Source organism: Aedes albopictus, chromosome 2 (genome assembly GCF_035046485.1).
Source record: "Aedes albopictus strain Foshan chromosome 2, AalbF5, whole genome shotgun sequence".
Classification (NCBI taxonomy): Eukaryota; Metazoa; Arthropoda; class Insecta; order Diptera; family Culicidae; genus Aedes; species Aedes albopictus.
In genome coordinates this window covers 308918185-308937409 of record NC_085137.1, presented here as the reverse complement: position 1 = coordinate 308937409, position 19225 = coordinate 308918185, and the positions used below count along the sequence as shown (strand labels likewise).

The window sequence follows — 19225 nt, the reverse complement described above, 5'->3', positions numbered from 1 at the left end:
GTAGCACAACTTGCAAAGCATGCTGTAGATCGCATTTTCCTGAAAGTAAGTAGTTATTGGTTGACTATTCTGCCAAAGTAGTTACACCTTCAAAAACCAAATATTGAATCGCATTGGATTCCGATTTTTTCCCTCCCTCTCTAGGTCGTGACGTACGATGACAACGGGCAACCTGTGCGCGAAGGAAAACGAGGCCGCGGAAGAGGACGCGGTGGCGGGGTAAGAATCCTAAAAACTTTTCCATACATACCTACTTACTAAGAGCAACAACGCGATAACTCACGCCGAAGAATTTGAGAGAAAATTTACAACCTTTCGAAAGCCTACTTTACGTTGAGGCTGCTGGAATGGCTCGAAAGTCGATACGTACTCGCCGACGGGTTTTTACGGCTGCTACTGGCTGCCGTCGGTCTGCCTACCCACTTGTTGTCGTCGTTCGTAAATAGCTTCATGATGCTGGCTGGCTGAATGGCTGGTTGAGTGAAGCATTTTCTGCCGTAAGACCCGGCACCGACCGGTTAAGGAGCAACTGGATCTGCCTCAACATAAAACTCGCCGAGACGACCGGCGACGACGACGATGATGACGACGATGCCGCTTAACGGTTGTGCGAAGAAAGAAGTCATCGTCTCGTCCCGTCAAAACATGTGATCGCAAGGGACAGATCCCATTCCCAGGTTCTGGGCCCTGCTACCATCCGGCTCCATTCCGATGATGATGGGGGATTCCCTTTCGATTCAACTGGATCCCGAAACTCAATTGGAGCGAAAGAGAAAGTAGACGACGAGCATCGAGAAATATCAAAGTCAGACCGCACACCAGACGTTGTCGTCGTCGTCGTCTTTGCCTGAACTCTGAACATCGTCGTTCAGCGGAGGGAAAATTCTTTCCAACCATCATCAGACAAAACAACAACCCAGTCTCTGTGTGGGATCAGTTTCCTCCGGATTCAGCCAACGACCCGTCGCCTCAGTTACGGTTCTGAAAACACATAAAATCGTATTCCGGTATAGGATAGGATGATAGGTACCTAACCAACAACCAACAACAAGACAAGCATCTTTGCCACTTCTTTTCCGAGAATGGGTCGGGGGACGAAAGACAAGACTTTCGCAAAAAAGGATACTCTCTGCGATGCGATGCGAGGATTCTAACGATGACGATTCGAACGATGCTTTAGGTAGGAACGACCTTCGCTTAATACCTACCACAATGTGGGAAAGGGGCTCGTCCGTCGTCGTCGTCGTTGGTTCAACTTGGTAACGAACTTGACACCGTTCAGACGAAGTGAGCATATTTTCTCGAGCCTATTGCAGTCATAGATATACAGGTGGAAGAATGGATCAGCTGAGATCTTTTACTTCGAATGCCTAGATGGATTTATGTTTCACTCACCGCTGGCTTTCTTAGCGAAAAAACATACACATTGAAAATTTGAAATGTCCAACACAGAGTTGATGCTTAAGAAACCATCGTTCGCTCAACAGCTATCATCAGCTATTCAAAAGCAGTTTTTCCTCTCAAAACCACAAAGCCGTTTTCTAAAATGGTTTTCCTGTTTTCCATACGTCTAGAAGAAATTTGCAGTGAAATTTTACATCGTCTTTAGCCAAATGCTTCACAGACTACTTACTAACTTTCAGCTTTGAGCAACCATGATGATGCAGAAGCCTGAATTGAAAGATATCCATCCTGGGCGATTGCCTGTCATCCGCTAGACCTGTGGGAGGTTACATTTTTGTCGACTTTCTTTATTTTCTAGTTGAGGCTGCGCCATCATGAGCCTCTGGGTCTCCCTCTGCTGCGATGAACTGCTGGGCTCCAATATAACGCTTGCTTGCAGATTTCATCCCCGCATAGAGTGTGGCCGACCCACCTCCCGAATTTCTGTCGCTGTCGGCTTTTGATGACACCGATGATGGAGCTCCGCGTTGGAGATCCAATTGTGAGACCACTATGTACGAACTATGAGCCCCAGACATCTATTGATGAAGATTTGCAGCCGTTGAGTGTTCTCCATTGATACACACCAAGTTTCACTGACGTACAGCAGCAGAGATTTTACGTTCGAGTTGAAAATTAGGATTTTGATGCGTCGACTAATCTGGTTGTTTTCCATACATTTCTTAAACTCGCAAAAGAAGCCCTCGCCTTCTTGATCCGTGCACCTATGTCGATGTTGGGCCACCATCGACCGCCATTTGGCTACCAAGAGATTGGAAGCATTCAGCATTCTGCTTGCCCTGCTACCGTAAAGCTGAAAGGGTTGACCGTGTTTACATCCAAAGATTTGGTCTTGTTGACATTGATGGTAAGACCTACCGCCGCCGAGGAGCAATTGGCAAGATCATCAAGCTTGCTCTGCATATCAGAGCGCTGTTGAACTAAGAGAGCAACGTCATCAGCCAGTTAGAAGTCATTTAGAGGATCTCGTCGATTACAATGAAGAACAGTAGCGGTGATAGTATACATCCTTGTCTCGCTCCAGCAAAGACCCGTATGGGATCGGACAAAACACCGTTGTGCGGTACTCTGCTCGAAAATGCCCTGTACTGTGCTTCAATGAGGCCGATGATTTTCTCAGAGAGACCCTTGCACCTGATGGCTTCCCATATGTTTTCGTGATTGAGACGGTCGAAAGCTTTTTCGTAATCAATGAACACCAGGTAGAGAGACTCATGGAACTCATTGATTTGCTCCAGAATGATACGGAGCGTGACAATATGGTCCACATAGGATCGTCCGGCACGGAATCCTGCTTGCTGCCGTCGGAGAGTTGCGTCAATCTCCTGTATCCAGTTAAGGATCACTTTTCAGAGGACTTTGAGAACGATACACAGTAACATGATGCCCCGCCAATTATCACATACAGTCAGGTCACCCTTTTTGGATACCTTTTCAAGACGCCTTGCATCCAGCCGGCCGGAAATGTCGCGTTTTATTTATTTTTTTACTACTGGGTCAGCTTTGAGCATCTTAGCAGATATGCGATCGACCCCTGGGGTCCTGTTCGATTTCATGTTACGAATGGCTGTTTCTATCTTCTGCACTGATGGAGCTTCGGTGTTAACACGGGTAATGCATCGAACCCTTGGCGGATCATGCTGAGGAATTGATGGCGTGACCGACACATTGAAAAAGATTTCCAAAGTGCTCGAACCAGCGTCAGCCGGGTCGGTCAGTAACTGTCCAGACGTGTCTTTCACGGGCATCGTAGCATTCATCTTGGTCCCACGTCGCCTTACGTAAAACATCGTAGAGGAGACGGATGTCGCCAGTGTTTGCGGCTTTCTCGCCTTCGTCGGCTAGGGGGTCCGCCCACGTTCTTTTATCCCGTCTACATGGGCATTTCACTTCCCTCTAGAGAGCCGACTAGCGCTGACGGGCTATGGATTTGGCTCCTCGTGTTTTCGCTCGCTCTATCGCAGCTTTGGCGTTCCTTCGCTCCTCTATCTACCTCCAGGTATTATTATTCTCGTTCTTGATGGCGCTCCATTGGTCTTCTACGCTTCCATCTTCTAGAATACTCGCAGCACGGTTCTCTAGCTCCTCGACGAATCGGCGCCCGATTTTCTCCTCCTGTCGATGAATCCAAGCAATGCGCAGTCGGATCTCGCCGATTAGGAGATGATGGTCGGACGCAATGTCGGCGCTACGTTTGTTCCGCACATCAAGAAGGCTCCGTCTCTTATTTTCGGCTGATTCAGATGTGGTCGATTTGATTTTCCGTGACGCCATCACGGGGAACCCATGTCACTTTGTGCACTGGTCGATGAGGTGAGAGTGATCCCCCAATCACCATGTCATTGTTGCCACAAAACTTTGCAAACAGCTCTCCGTTTTCGCTCACTTCTCCGCGATCATGGCGTCCCATGACGTGCTCATAGTCCGAGTTGTCGGAACCAACCTTTGCATTGAAGTCGCCCATGTGGATCTTGATATCACCTTTTGGAATCTTGTCCACTAGAGCATTCAGTTGACTGTAAAAGTTCTCTTTGTCTTGCAATTTGGCAGCATCGCATCGGTTGGCGCGATGCATCATGGTAAGGTTGCGAACCTGTGTTCTGAATCTGGCCACAATTATCCTCTCATTAATAGGCTCCCACTTCATAAGCGCAGCGTGGGCGTGAGCGCTGAGCAGGAAAGCAACTCCACGGTGGTGAAGAGCGTGTTCACCTCGTAGGCCAGAGTATAGCCAAATTTGACCCGACGCCAATCTGTGTTCTCCAAAGTTCGGCCAACGGACTTTGCTCAGTCCTAGGATCTCAAGCTTCATACGGCATTGGCTAGTTGTGCCAGTTTACCCTGCTGGGTTGGGGTCAAGTTCCAATTCTTGTTCGTTGTTTCGCACTAAATGTCGTTGCCGTTGAATCAGTTCGTTATCTTTCATTTTCGGTTTCTGTAACGGTTTTTGGTTTTCGGAAACAGTAGGTTGTTGGCCCATATAGCCGAGGCGGTAAACGCACGGGTATTCAGCATGACCATGCTGAGGGTGACGGGTTCGATTCCCGGTCGGTCCAGGATCTTTTCGTAAAGGAAATTTCCTTGACTTCCTTGGGCATAGAGTATCTTCGTGCCTGCCACATGATATACGCATGCAAAATGGTCATTGGCAGAGGAAGCTCTCAGTTAATAACTGTGGAAGTGCTCATAGAACACTATGCTGAGAAGCAGGCTTTGTCCCAATGTGGACGTTACGCCAAGAAGAAGAAGAAGAAGAAGAAGAAGAAGAAGAAGGTTGTTGGCCTAAGATCCCCTATCCACCGTGGTGGGGCTTCCACCTCAAGTATAGCTTCCGGTGGAGGAGCATTTCATACTCAGCCGCTGGATGCCAGAACATACGCTGTTTGAACCGCACCTCCTTGTTGAACAGACGCTCGGGTCGTACCTACTCAATCTAGCTGAAGTCAGAAGGACAACAGTGCCCAAGCTGCACTACCAGCTAAGCACACAACTCTTAGCTGATGGTTTTTGTCATCGCTTGACCCATGGAAGCATGAGGTAGAAACTTGTGAGGACTAGAGCTATGTTGTTGGACGCTCTTCTTTTCGACTCACCGTTTTGCACCGTTTTTAGGCTTACCTCAGCAAACCTTCACGGGTATTTTTTGGAAAAATCTAAAGATTTCTTGAGTAATGCTTTTAGAAATTCACAATGGATCACTTAGTTCTTAGTCCAAAAGTAATTTATTTAGTAACTACTGGATTACTTTAGAGATGTGAAATCCTTCAAAATGATTGTTAAAGAATTTTGTGAAACAGTATGGTCATTCTAGGAAATGTGGAACTGTTAGATTTTGTTAACTACTATACACATATACCCAATGATATACGATTGCAAAAATGTAAGCAAGTATAGAAAGCCTTCCATAAAATAAGAAGCAGTCTGTTCTAGTGGCAAAGTAACTCCAAATCCAAAAACCCTAATTAATCCACCCAGCGGTGATGGTGCCTTTCTCGTGCTTTAAAATATCCTTTCAACAAAACTCGAGCGACATGTTGATGACATTGACATAAATACAAAATGAAAACTGCTTGCTAAATCTATTCAATATGGATACATTTTATATTAGCATACAAAATATGCTCATAATGCAAGAATTCAAAATCCTATAAAATAGGCACTAACTTGAATACTGGGCCATTATCTTGGACTTTGGACCGCTATCTTGGATACTCTGGTGGACTCCGAATATATTTCCCATCCCAAATACACTTATTTTACACAGTTTTAGAGCTCAAAATTCCTTAAAACAGCCACCATCTTCTGTTGACGCGATCAAATTCTTATTTTTCCATTCAACGTTGACCCATCCTGCTATAAATTTACACCTTAGGAATCTGAAATGGTACGATTTGGTGAGATCGCTTAAGTTTTGTCTATATTTTGTTCTCATATATGAGAACTTAGATCTAATCGTCACTGTTGTTCATACCTAATGTTTATCAGGCCATTAAACAAAGCCATGATTTAATTTTTCACATGAACGTTGGTTCTGCTACACAACAGCTAGTCTCTAATGTGATCTAAGGCTATTTTCTTGCTAACCGTTCATTAGATTATCAAAAAATCTGCGATCTGATGTGTCGTATGTATGGGTTTGGTTCATTTTTATATTTGGTAATTTCCGGTGGGATAGCCGGATCTGATTCCATGAGTCATGAACCATGACACTACCGGTTGTCCCAATTATGGTCTGAGAATATTTTATTGCTATTTATTCACCTTTACCTAATCACCGCGGTTTGATATATCGCATGAATGAGTTTGCTTTACTTTTACTTCTAACCGCTTTCGAAGCCACAGCTGAACCCGCAATACTACCGGGAATCTAATGTGGTCTGACCCTATTTTTTCATCAGGTTGTCGATAAGTCGTGATCAGTCTTGTTAGAGATCATAGTCATTTGAACCTTTTCGTCGATATTCGGCCTCCTTTGTCTCCGACATTCGCAACACAAGCAATCAAACTACTGTTTGAAACAAAAATGTCAAACGAATGCACTTCACCACGATAGAGGCTTCGGGAGACGGTTCGGCCTTTGTTATTCCAGTCTTCTCCCATAGTAAGAGCTATGTTGCCCATCTGTGTGTCGTATTCAATGCAACATGCAATAATAAACTAATATTAACATTCATAATCGGAATTGGCTGAAAATCTATGCGTAAAGCTAGAATTAGACACATGTCATCGTGTCAGATGACATTGATTTGACCCTTTCTTATGTTTATTGATCTTCGTTCTACTGCTCGTGTTGTGTGTAGGTAAGAGGTAACGATAACGCACGAATGTAACAAAGCCGACAGACACCCGACTGCGGCAACGAAATAAAGTTAGTAAAAGTGTCAAATGTTTACAAGACTGGTCGTGATTTGATGTACCGCATCCATGGGTTTGGTTAAATTTTACATTTTACTACCCGGATCTGATTCTGGATAACTACCGGCTGAACCAAATATGGTCTAACATTATTGTCTTGTCAATTTTAACTGGCTTTCGCAGTCTAGGGGATCAAAACGGATAGTTTTGTTCTGCCCTGTACTTGCTTGAAAAGGTATTTTGCAGAATTGTTGCTACGTGTTTGGAAAGCTGGTATGTGGGCGCTGTGATGTTGGGAACCACTGGTCGTAGTGGTAGGTCTGGTTTGTGGGCTTTTGGTTGTCCGTAGATGCGTGGGCAGGTGGATGTGTGGCTCTGGAGTATTCGGAGGGTTTGTTGGTCTATCAGTTGAAGGTTGTGGAGTCGTTTGGCCATGGTGTTCGTTGTTTTCTGGATGCTGTTGGTAGGATCGTTTCGTAATACCTTGTACGTGGGGTTGTTGAGCAATTCCAGCATTTTGTTGTCGTAGTCCTCGAGTTGCATTGTCACCATTCTCTTCCCTTTGTCCGACTCAAGAATACAAAGATCTGGATGTTCGACCATGAACTGCTTGGTAATCCTAGCAGCATTTTTGCAAAATTGACTGATGGGCGTGTTCGACTGTTGGTGTTGTTGCCGCGAGAGGTGGTTTTGAATCTTTGTGCTGACTAGACATCGATTCCGGTCTTGGACTGTCTTGTCGGGATTGGTTCGTATGATGGCTTCTACGTCTGCGATGAGGTGGTACACTGTGTTGGGCGGGATATGGTGGATCGGTAGTGCGAATTTGGGTCCTAAGCTGAGGAGTGTTTGCATTTCGTTGGGTATAGCGACATTTGTAGCATTGAGTAGCGCATTTTCATTGAACGTTGGACAGCGTTTGTTGATCGTGTGGGTTGGTGTCAGCAAGCGGTTCAATTTTTGGTGCGTAGTGCGTTCTGCATGAGCTTTCTTGGAGGTAAAAGCTCTTTGCTGTGTCGTTAAAAACTCTGTTGTCAGCATTGGATAAGTGCTGGTTTCGATGTAATGTTTGGCACTCTGCATATTTTGTTTGATCGTTTTGATTTTGAAAAACGTATGTTGGATCTCTATGTTCAGTAGTGCTTTTTTGAAGCGCCCTACTATCCGTTTTGATCCCCTAGACTGCGAAAGCCAGTTAAAATTGAGAAATCATCCAGTCGAATAATTACGCAATTATTGTCTTGTTAACTGCTCATCGGTTAACCAAAAACGCTGCAAATTGAAGGTGTCACATGCATGGTTTGACAATTTCGACGGGACTTTGGGAACCAATTCCGGAACACTACCAGTTGTCTTTAGTGTGACGTATGGCTATTTTCTAGCTAACTGTTCATCAGGTTATCGCAAAAGCCACGATTTGATGTGTCACATGCCTGGATTTGGTTTACTTTTACATTTGGCCTCTTCCGGCCACTCAAAACCGATTCCGAAACACTTGCTAGCCGTTCATTAGGTAATCTAAAAAGCCGCTATTTGATGTGACGCATGTACGGGTTTGTTTCTCTGTCAGATTTCACCACTTCGGCGGGAACCCCGGAACGGGTTCCGGAACACTACTAGTTCAGATATGGTCTGACATGGTTTTCCTGCTCATTAGGTCATCGAAAATGCCGTGGTTTGATGTGTCGCATGCATGGGTTTGGTTCACTTGTATATTTGGCCACTTCCAGCGGGACGACTAGCACCGGTTCCGGAACACTACCGGTTCAGATATGGTCTGAGATGATTTTCCTGCTCATTATCCATCAGGTCATCGAAAATGCCGTGGTTTGATGTGCCGCATGCATGGGTTTGGTTCAATTGTATATTTGGCCACTTCCAGCGGGACGCCTAGAACCGGTTCCGGAACACTACCGGTTCAGATATGCTCTGAGATGATTTTCCTGCTCATTGCCCATCAGGTCATCTAAAATGCCGTGGTTTGATGTGTCGCTTGCATGGGTTTGGTACAATTGTATATTTGGCCACTTCCAGCGGGACGCCCAGAACCGGTTTGGGAACACTACCGGTTCAGATATGGTCTGAGACTATTTTCCTGCTTACCGCTCATCAGGTTATCGAAAATGCCGTGGTTTGATGTGTCTCATGCATGGGTTTGGTTCACTTTGATATTTGCCACTTCCGGCGGGACACCCGGAACCGGTTCCGGAACACTACCGGTTCAGATGTGGTCTTAGACTATTTTTATGCTTACCGCTCATTAGGTTATCGAAAATGCCGTGGTTTGATGTGTCGCATGCATAGGTTTGATGTATTTTCTTATCTGGTCCCTACCTGGGGTACCGTTCCGGAACACCTAAATGGCCATATCTCCGGAACGGCTTAACCGATCCGAACCATTTTCAATAGGAAACAATGGGACCAGATTCCCCGTCGAATGAACCGTCGGTCATTAAAATCGGTTCAGGTTTACTGCCAAAAAGTGATGTGAGTTTTTTTTGTACACACACATACACACATACACACACACATACATACACACACACATACATACACACAGATATCACCTCAATTCGTCGAGCTGAGTTGATTGGTATATGTGACTCGACCCTCCGGGCCTTCTATAGAAAAGTCATTTTTGGAGTGAACATATAGCCTTTCCAGTACACTTAGTGTACGAGAAAGGCAAAAAGAAAAAAGTCACTGAGATCTACTTCACAAAACCGACATCCTACACCGTGCTCTAATTCAAGAACCACCAGAGATCCACCTGTTGATCCACTTGTTTACGACGAACGGCGGCACAGTGGCACCTCCACCAAAGACATCACCTGTCCCAAGCGCCACTGCTGACTACTGTTGCTCTCTGTCATCGACCGGTATCGGTGTGAAAAATCAACCCTCCATGACTGCTGTCTTCCCCCTCAAGACATCCGACCAACGGTTGGGTTCATTCACAAAAAAGTTACCTCTTTCTAAAAACCCATTGACTTTGGTCGTTTCCCCAGCAGCAGACGTCGTCGTCGTCGCCTCTTTGAGCCGTGCCGAGGATGAGCCGCTCGACATCAGTAGGTACCTACGAGTAGCACTTCTCGCCTCGTTTTTTATTCCATCGCTACGACGGCATCAGGCGACCGAGAGAAGTGTTGCTGTTGCTCATCCATGGATCCGAGACTACGGTGCGGCGGCGGCCTTGGCCAATCGTAACGAGGAGACTAAACGGCACCGCATCCAACATCGACTACGACGACGAACACACATCATGATGGGGTATCATCATCATCCCCGCACATCTTCCCATCGCCGGCCGGGGAGATATCTCAAGTCAAGTCTACGCTGCGCTGTAGCGCCTGTTGACGGCTACGCGGCACACGCGGAGGCGTCAAAGAGCAAAACGGATACCTCTTTTACGGGCACATGAATCAATTCCCACCAGCATCATCTGCCGGCAGCCGGCAACCGTGCAGTCGGTCCCGTCGTCGTTGTTGGTCGTTGCGCCGGTTTGGGAAGGAACGGGCATCCAGCAGGTAGATTCCTTCAAGCAGCTTAAACAGCAACGACCGCAACCAAGTCGTCGTCGTCGTGTGCGCTACCACAGCACGCGCCACTCGACCCTGTCCGGATGGAACGCCCGTCGTCAGAAGAAAGCTTATGACGAGCGAGTGGTGGCGGTAAGGTGGGTGCCTCGCCTGGGGATCGTAGGGGGAGAAGAGAACCCCCAAATCTTCTTCGGCTAACTGTGGGAACTGAATAGTGGGTTTGGCTTGTTCAGTAAAGTGACCAAAAGAGATGTTTTGTGATTTTTCATTGTTGCGGCTGGTATTTTGCTTCCAGAGGATATATTTCTGGTAGAGTTTTTGGAGAAATCAATGGAAATATTTGAAAACTATTCAAAAGAAATTTCTGTATGACTTTACATAGAAATATCTAGAGGAATACCCAGTGAATTAAATGTATGAATTTCCAAAACAATCCCTGGTGATGCACATGGAAGAATTTTTGAAAACAAAAAACATGGAGGAACCTCAAAAAGAACTCCCGGAGCCAGGAGATATTTTGGAGCAATTCCAAGAAATAATCCTGAAAGAGTAACTGGAGAAAAAACATATACATATTCCAGGAGGAAATTCATGATTTCTAGTGAAATTCCTATACAAATTTTTGGACAATATCCTGAATGATTTTCAAGTGAAGTTTTTGGAGGAATTTTTTGAGAAAATTCTGAAGAAATTCTTTGCAGAATTTCGGAAAAATTTCCTCCTGTAGTCAAGGATGGGAACACTCACTTGCAATGAGTTACACTCACTTGCAGTTTTCTCAGCTCAGAAGCGTGCAATCAAGAAACAATGTATGGATGACTTTTGCCTTGTGGTTTTATCTAAAACTTTTCCGAACAGCGTAGGGGTCGCACACGCATACCGAAGTCGTGGGGGAGCTTCGAAGGCAACTCTCCACGAGGTGAATGTAAATTACACTCACCTCGTGGAGAGTGGCTTTCAGAGCTCTGTCACGACATTGGGATTCGTGTGTGACCCCTACTCCATTCGGCAAAGTTTTAGACAAAACCACAAGGCAACAGTCGTCCATACATCATTTTTTGATTGCATGCTTCTTAGCTGAGAAAATAGCAAGTGAGTGTAACTCTTTGCAAGTGAGTGTTCCCATCCCTGCCTGTAGTTGTCCTGGTCGGACTTTTTGGAAATATTCTTAGAAGGAGGATCTTCCGACAATATTCCGAATTAGTTTCCTGGAAATATATTAAAATTTTTTTTTTTTTTTTTTGTCTGTATTAACGAGATTTTTAACCCTAGGCTAGTTCATCTCGGGACCCACGCTTTACTTCCCTTCCGAAGGAAGAACTCACATTATGTGAGTATGTTGGGAGTGGGATTCGATCCCAGGTCCTCGGCGTGATAGTCTTGTGTTCTAACCACCACACCAGGTCCGCTCCACATATATTAAAATGTTTTGAAACAAAAAAAACTGGAAGTAATTTTATAAGAGATCCTGAATGTTTTCTTTCAAAATTTGTGAAGGTATCTGAGAAGAAATTTCAGGAATATTTTCAGGGGTAATTCATTGAAGAGCTCCTGAAGAGAATTCTAGGAAAATTCAGGAAACACATTATATTCAAATTCCTGAAGTGATTTTTTGCTTATAAATGGTATACACAATTGCTGAGGCATTCCTGATAAAATGTGAAATTTCTAAATAAGTTTTCAGAAAGAGTCCTAAAGGTAATACTAGAGGAAATGCTGGAAGTATTCTTGGAGCAAACCTTGGATGTATTTCTAGAAAAAGGCATTGACGAATTTCTAGTTGAATTGTTTCATTGTGAAAGTTTTGGAGCAATTCCAAAATTGCTGGAGGAATTCCCGGAGAAATTTCAGGAAAAAATATGATGAACAAACCATAAAAGTTGGTGTGAAAAAATCCTAGATAAATGCCTAGCAAACATACTGGAGGAATTCCAAGAGCAATGCCGGCAAAAGTTCCCGGAGGAACTTTTGGAAGAATTATTAAAAGCATTTTTGGAAGAATGCCTTCAGAAATTTTCGAAGGAATTTTGGAAAAGTTACAAGAAAAACTTCTGGGAGAAATTCTGAACTAATTTCTGAAGTAAATTTAGACGAAATTTATGGATAAGTTTGTGGAGATATTTTTACAGGAATTGTTGGATAAGTTTTTTTGAGAAATTCTCAAAATTGCTGTTGAAACTCCAGTAAATTTGTGGAGAAATTCCTATACAAATTCAAACAGGTATTCTGGAAATACCTTTAAAAATGTGGATGATGAAAATTCTGAAGAAATTTCTGGAGACATTCGTAAACACATGACAGAAGAAATTCATTGGGAAAATTTTAGAAAGATTCCTAGAATAATGCCTACAGGAATTTCTTGAGGAATTTTTGGAAGATATATTTTAAGTATTCCTGGGAGAATGCCTTCAGAAAGTCCCTAAGGATTTTTGAAAAGTTTCAGGAAAATCTCCTGGGGAAAATTCTAAAACAATCTCTAGAGTAAACTAAATAGACACTTAAGGATGAGTTTTTTCGGATATTTTTAAAAGAATCATTGGATAAATTTCGAAGAAACTCTTAGAAAAGTTAATGGAATAACTCAAAGGTAAAAATACGGAAAAACTACAGTATAATTTCCTTGTGAAATTCCTGGCGCATTTCCTATACCAATCCGTACATATATTCTGGAAATACCTTCAAAATGATTTCCTCGAGAAATTCCTGAAGAAAATTCTAGAATGTGTAATGAAATTTTTGGTGAAAATTCGGGAGTTCCAATAACAATGCTGGCAAAAGTTTCTGGATGATTTTTTCGAAAAGATTCTATAAAGCATTTCTGTAAGAATGCCTTCTGAAATTCCCGTAAGAATTTTTGAAACTTCCTGGGAAAATTTGCGGAGGACATTTAGAACAATTTTTTGGAATTTTATGGATGAATTCCTTGAAATATTTTTGAATGAATTGATGGATAAATTTCTAGAGAAGTTTGGAGAAACTTCAGGAAAATAATATTTCCTGGAGAAATTTCCAAACAAATATGTATTCTAGAAATACCTTTGTAATGCGCAATATTTTTGGGAGTATTTTTTTTAAATTCTGGCTGAAATTGTTGAGAAACTCATAGACGAATGTCTGCTGAAGTTATTGGAGAGATTCCAAAATAAAGTCCTCTATCGATTTCTGAAGGAACTTCTAGATGCTGGAACTGCTAAAGAAATTTCTGTGAAAAAGCCTAGAGAAATTTCTAAAAGTGTCTGGGAAATTTTCTAAAGCAATTTATAAAAAGTTCATGTTAAAACTCCTGGAGAAATTTGTAAGAAAATTTCTGCAGGAATTTGAAGAGAAGTTTTTGGATAAATTTCAGAAAAAGTTTTTGGAGAAATTTAAAGAAAAGTATTTCTAAAAATTTCTGAAAAAAATTCAAATTTATTTATTTATTTTTTTTATTGAAGCAAGGGAATTTATGAGACTGACTACAAAAAGTGTTAGGGCAATTCCTATAGAAATTCCAAGACATACTTCTGGAAAAATTCCAAAGGAATTTCTGGATGAATTCCTGACCGTGATGTAGAAATTTCTGAAGAAAATTCTTGAAAATAGAAAAAAAAAACAGAGAAAATTTTGGTGAAATCTCTGACGGAGCTTCTGGAGAATTCTTTGAAGAGTTTAAAAAGAGCTCTGAAAGTTTTCAGTGAAAGTTATAAAGTAATTCTTAAGGTGCATTCTGTCCCACATTTTTTTCTGTGGATTAGATTGCTTTCATTTTTGATAAACTCCTAAAAGAGTTTTCTTCTGAGGTTCAGATTTCCTCAGAATCATTTTAATTCTTTACAGTTTTTACAGAATTTTTAACAGATTTTTTCCAATAATTTGTGACAAGATATTTGACAACACCACTGAATTCTCTTCCTGTAATCCACAAGAAATATACGTTAAAATGTCAACTATTTTAAAAGAAAACGTTGAGAAAATTTTTGGAAAAAGTTCAAAAAATTCCTTCAAGAAATCTCCTGTAAATGCCACAACACGAAACTACATTGCCTCGGATTTCCATAAAAAATGGTATCAAAATTTTATTTGTAACGAATTGTGCGAATAATGAATATTTTGATGGTTTTTTGCGAAATGTATTAATTTTAAGATTTTTGAGGAGGAAACATGACAGATGAAAGTGTTAGCAGTTTGATTAGGGATCAACTCTGCTGCAGTGTTCTTCGAAAAGAAAACAAACAATGAAGGAAAAGCCTAACTTAAAAGTCAGTTAATCAATTCTGAAACAGCACAACTCACAAGAACAGAAAGACAGACATATTCAAACGAAGAGAATTCTCGCAATGTACTGTCCCACGCTTGTTTTTCAGCCTAATGACGTTTGGCCTAACGACTTTCGGTCGCATGACCGAACTTCGTTTAGGCACTTTGATCAAAACTGGCCGTTCATAGTATCAACCCACCTGCTTTCCTATTTTTACCGCAGTGATCCCACTGTGCATCAATTGTGCGGTGGCACACATCATATATCGTAAACATCGGAATACACCAACCAGACATGCACACGATATTTGATATCTTTTTCTCCGCAGCAAGGCGTCGTCGTCGTGGGTCGGCAAGCGCTCGAGCTTGGACCATGCCTGCCTCGTTCCGTACGCGGCTCGAGCCGGCCCAAAAGAATGAGGAAACGTACGACCGACGTTCACCAATGACTGGATAGAATCTCTCTATATTCCTTCAGCAGTCAGTAGTCCGCAGCAGCGTGGCTCGCTTCGAATGGAGACGAGCAGAACCACTTATCCCGCAGCAATCTTCCGAAGTATGATGGGGCGGGAGCTCAAAGGTACGACACAGTCGTCGTTGGATGGGAATCGTATAGTCTGCCTCATCACAACAAGATCAACAAGTGGGGCGGTAGAGCAACGGTAGCAATCCCTGGAAAAAGAATGCAATGCGACCGCCACAGATGGAAGATTCCCTTCTGATACCTTGTTCTGTGATTGCTGGCGCTGTTATGATTCATAAACGACCCCACCAAAGCTTGTTAGCTCATGCTACCTTCGGAATTGGATTCTTACAACTTGTTTGATCTTCCCTCGTGGTACGATAATGGTTCTGGATTAGGAACAGAAGGTATCGAAAGTAAGAGTGGTGTCTTTTTATGGAATGGTATCAAGCCATTGGCAAAGTTTTTTTTATTGAAATGTTTTGCTTTGGTGACCCACATCTCATCGTTTATTACCATTTTTGAAACACATGTTTGGCACTCTATATAAATTTGATAATACATTAAATATAGTTTGATGGCGGACATACATAAACCCTTTAAGCAAAGTTAGATTGTTAAATCTTCTTCTTCTTCTTCTTCTTCTTCTTCTTCTTCTTCTTCTTCTTCTTCTTCTTCTTCTTCTTCTTCTTCTTCTTCTCCTTGGCGTAACGTCCTCACTGGGACAAAGCCTGCTTCTCAGCTTAGTGTTCTATGAGCACTTCCACAGTTATTAACTGAGAGCTTCCTCTGCCAATGACCATTTTGCATGTGTATATCGTGTGGCAGGCACGAAGATACTCTATGTCCAAGGAAATCAAGGAAATTTCCTTTACGAAAAGATCCTGGACCGACCGGGAATCGAACCCGTCACCCTCAGCATGGTCATGCTGAATACCCGTGCGTTTACCGCCTCGGCTATATGGGCCCTATAATTGTTAAATCATGGCAGCCAAATTTTCGTCACAAACTGAGGCTGACAAATTTGCAAATTGAGGCACATTGTATAGCTCTCTTCACAGCTTTGCAATCTTACTGCAACATACTGCGCAACTCTGACTTGGTTTTCTTGTACAGTATCTAGAGAATGATGACTGATTTCATATACAGTGTGTTTACTACCTGGAAAACAGTTATCGGGGAAGGGAAGGAATGTTAGTAAGACAACTGTTTTTGTGATTTTCGAGAATCTGTGAATATATGAAAAGACAACCATGGTGTTGGGATTTTTTCCCGCAGAATTACTGAAGTATAAAAAGATTTGACAAGATTTTTTTACATAATTCTTTAAAAATTTTCTTGTGATGTCAACTGCAATGTATCAAAAAACACATAAGACCACCTAATCGCCCCTTCGAGTGTAATGTAAAATAGTAAATTTTCAATCCATTCAATCTCACAAACGAGGTACACGTCTGCGATCCGAACACTTAATTTGGATCTATCCAGCGTTGTGCGTGTAGACGCAATTAATTTTCTAGGAAAACCATGTTCTTACATTATCTGTCAGTGGTCATTTCTTTTCACTGCATCCGTAATCCGTACATTGCTTTCAAATCTGGTGGTGAGTCTGCAAGTCTGCAATGTGTTAACGATCTTCCACAGGTTTAACATCTGAGATTCAGAGTTGTGATGCCCGATCCTAGTGTTCGTCGTACACAACTTGAAGCGAAAATCCCCTATACTCAACAGACTATCCAGAAGCAGCCACGCTGTCTCGACCGGCAATCCGCCCTCCCCTTTGTGTTTCGACTACGACTTGAGTCGAACCTCCACACTCCATAGTCCACAGCACCAACCAGCCCACGACGCGACGACCACCTCTATTCTTTTCACGCCCGAGTCTAACCACAAGCACCATCCGTAGAACGGAACGACGATAGCAATCCGGCTCTCGGTCGCAATTCCGCTGCTTCTGTCTGGTGGTGTTCATTCCCGTCTAGAAGAAGTCTAGAATTCAAACCGCACCGGACGATGGTCGCCGCGGCTCGTGCCAGACGACTTTCCTCTTCAAAGTTAAATCCCACGGTTTTTACGCTGTCGTGACGGTTGTCGTCTCTCGTGCGAGTACGAACATATAATAACATATTTTTATGTCTCTGACTATGCTTGCAATCTAGCTCTCCTAGCATCTGCCACTGTGTCGTAAATGGGGGACCATTGAAATCCAGTCTACTCGTAGAAACGGGAGCCACCGTGGGAAAAAGAGCTATTCCAGTCAATGAAGTTGTAAAGTTCTCCAATTTATGTTTTGCAGACCAAAAGACAAGCTTTTTTGCGACGGTCGCTCTTGTTTAAAGGCTTGAGTATTAAAACATTGGATCAGAGAGAGCTGGTTCATTGCTGAATAATAATCTCCATTTTCAATAAGGTTTCACTTTCGTTAGGCACCTAGCCTATCCTCTGATTTCAAATAGGTGGTCTATTTGATTAAACCATACCAATTATTCTTGATCTTATGCTATGTTCTCTGGCTCCGTTCCCCATAGCTGCCTTATCCCCGAGAATTTATTTAGTCTACCTTCATTCATAACAAAAACAATCTCCAGATGGTCACAACCTGACCCATCTGGCTACTGAACGTAAAAAGTTTCACTCTCATATCATCAGGTTTCTCTATCGCATAAAGCATGGCACTGACTAGGTTGGTAATCGTTTCGATATAAACAAAAAATGCTGCACCACAGGCTGACTACCAACTCATTCCTTTCAACCTTTACAGTGCCAGCAGAGAACTTCCAAACAGAACCATCATCCGATTCCCATCATAACAAATAAATATATACATTATTTAGCCGTCCGACGTCGTAGAGCAGATAGCACTCTCGTCTGGTGTACCTACGTCCAGTAAATACTATTGTGGGGTTAAAATTCCGGGTTCTGATTCCAAGATTGTGAGGAAAGGAAAAAAAGAACACTTTTCCTTTCGATCGTCGTCATCGTCGTCGTCTATGGAAGGCGATAGAGGTCAAGGTGGACGATTTCACTTCGACTTCAGTCAGAGTTCTTACTAATTTTCTGCCCTGTACGGAATAGACTACCTGGGAAAAACGAAGTGAACTGGTTGTTAAACCCGGATTTTTTTTAAACGTTATTACGTTTTTCTGTAGTTTTGGTGGTCAATAGAATAATAATAGTATAATGGGGAACTTACGCGTTCTCGGCAGTTTTGTTCTCTTCGTCATGGAGGGTTTATTGAAACCTGTAGATCTCAGAGTTGGCCTCAAATCCTTCCCAACCAAGCTGAGTTATATGCCCAAATTTCAGGCAATTCGACCCATAAAAACCCCCCATGACGACGAGAACAAATCTGCCGATAATACCCATCGTCACCCTATTATGCAGAATATTTTTTCTGGATATCCTAGGTCATGCAAACTATTCTTGAGTTCCCGAAGTCTACGGATGTAACGGTAACTTCTTTCATAATACAAAGCTACGATTTGTAATCTATCATGTCCAGCAAGTCTTCTGAAAGATTAATAGACAATATCAGATCAGCCGGGATATCCTAGGTCATCCAAACTGCTCTTGAATTTAGGTCCCAAAGTATTCGGGTGTAACGGTAACTTCTTTCATTCTGCAAAGCTACGATTTGTAATCTATCATGTCCAGAAAGTCTTTGAAAGATACAGCGATTCTTTACATCAACTAAGCTTCATAACAGTAAGGAAGTTCATAATATTCCGAAAATATATGACATCGCTTATTGTTCGTCTAACTACTTTGATAAGTACAGTGGATTATGTAACACTACTTAACGTAGTGGCAAAAGCTATAATCAGAAGTGTAGACCTGGTCTCCGGAGTATTGTTGTTATGGGCTTCGTGGCCGTGCGGTTAGCGGCGTCAGTCGTCTAGGCGTTGCGTAAGCCTCGGAGTGCGGGTTCGATTCCCGCTCCAGTCGGGGAAAACTTTTCGTCAAACGGAAAATTCGCCATTGGGCCACTGGGTGTTATGTGTGTTCCCAAGTAACACACTTGTCATCGAAGAGTCACGGCGGCGCAGGTTTTTGTTGCGCATAAGTCACTGTGACTTACTTCTAACAAATAAACACTTACTTGCTAGAAGTTAGTCACAGTAACTTCTGCGCAACAAAAACCTGCGCCGCCGTGACTCTTCGGTGACAA

General features: G+C 42.7%; 1 protein-coding gene and 1 long non-coding RNA gene across 9 annotated transcripts in view; both read left to right on the top strand.

Annotated features, from left to right (window-relative positions):
- Positions 1–19225, top strand: part of LOC134288198 (methylcytosine dioxygenase TET-like) — a 459242-nt gene that overhangs the window by 217227 nt on the left and 222790 nt on the right. For 6 of the 8 annotated variants that reach the window (XM_062852236.1, XM_062852237.1, XM_062852238.1 and 3 more), the window contains exon 5: positions 145–219. The exons of 1 other annotated variant lie outside the window; for it this stretch is intronic. In XM_062852236.1, coding sequence (XP_062708220.1) covers positions 145–219 — 75 coding nt within the window. Of the gene's footprint in view, positions 1–144; positions 446–19225 lie in introns of those variants that run through there. One more of the 8 variants, XM_062852240.1, reaches the window with a different exon arrangement.
- Positions 14498–17287, top strand: LOC134287158 (uncharacterized). The gene is made up of 2 exons (XR_009997083.1): positions 14498–15589; positions 16702–17287. It is a non-coding gene; the product is annotated as an uncharacterized LOC134287158 (long non-coding RNA).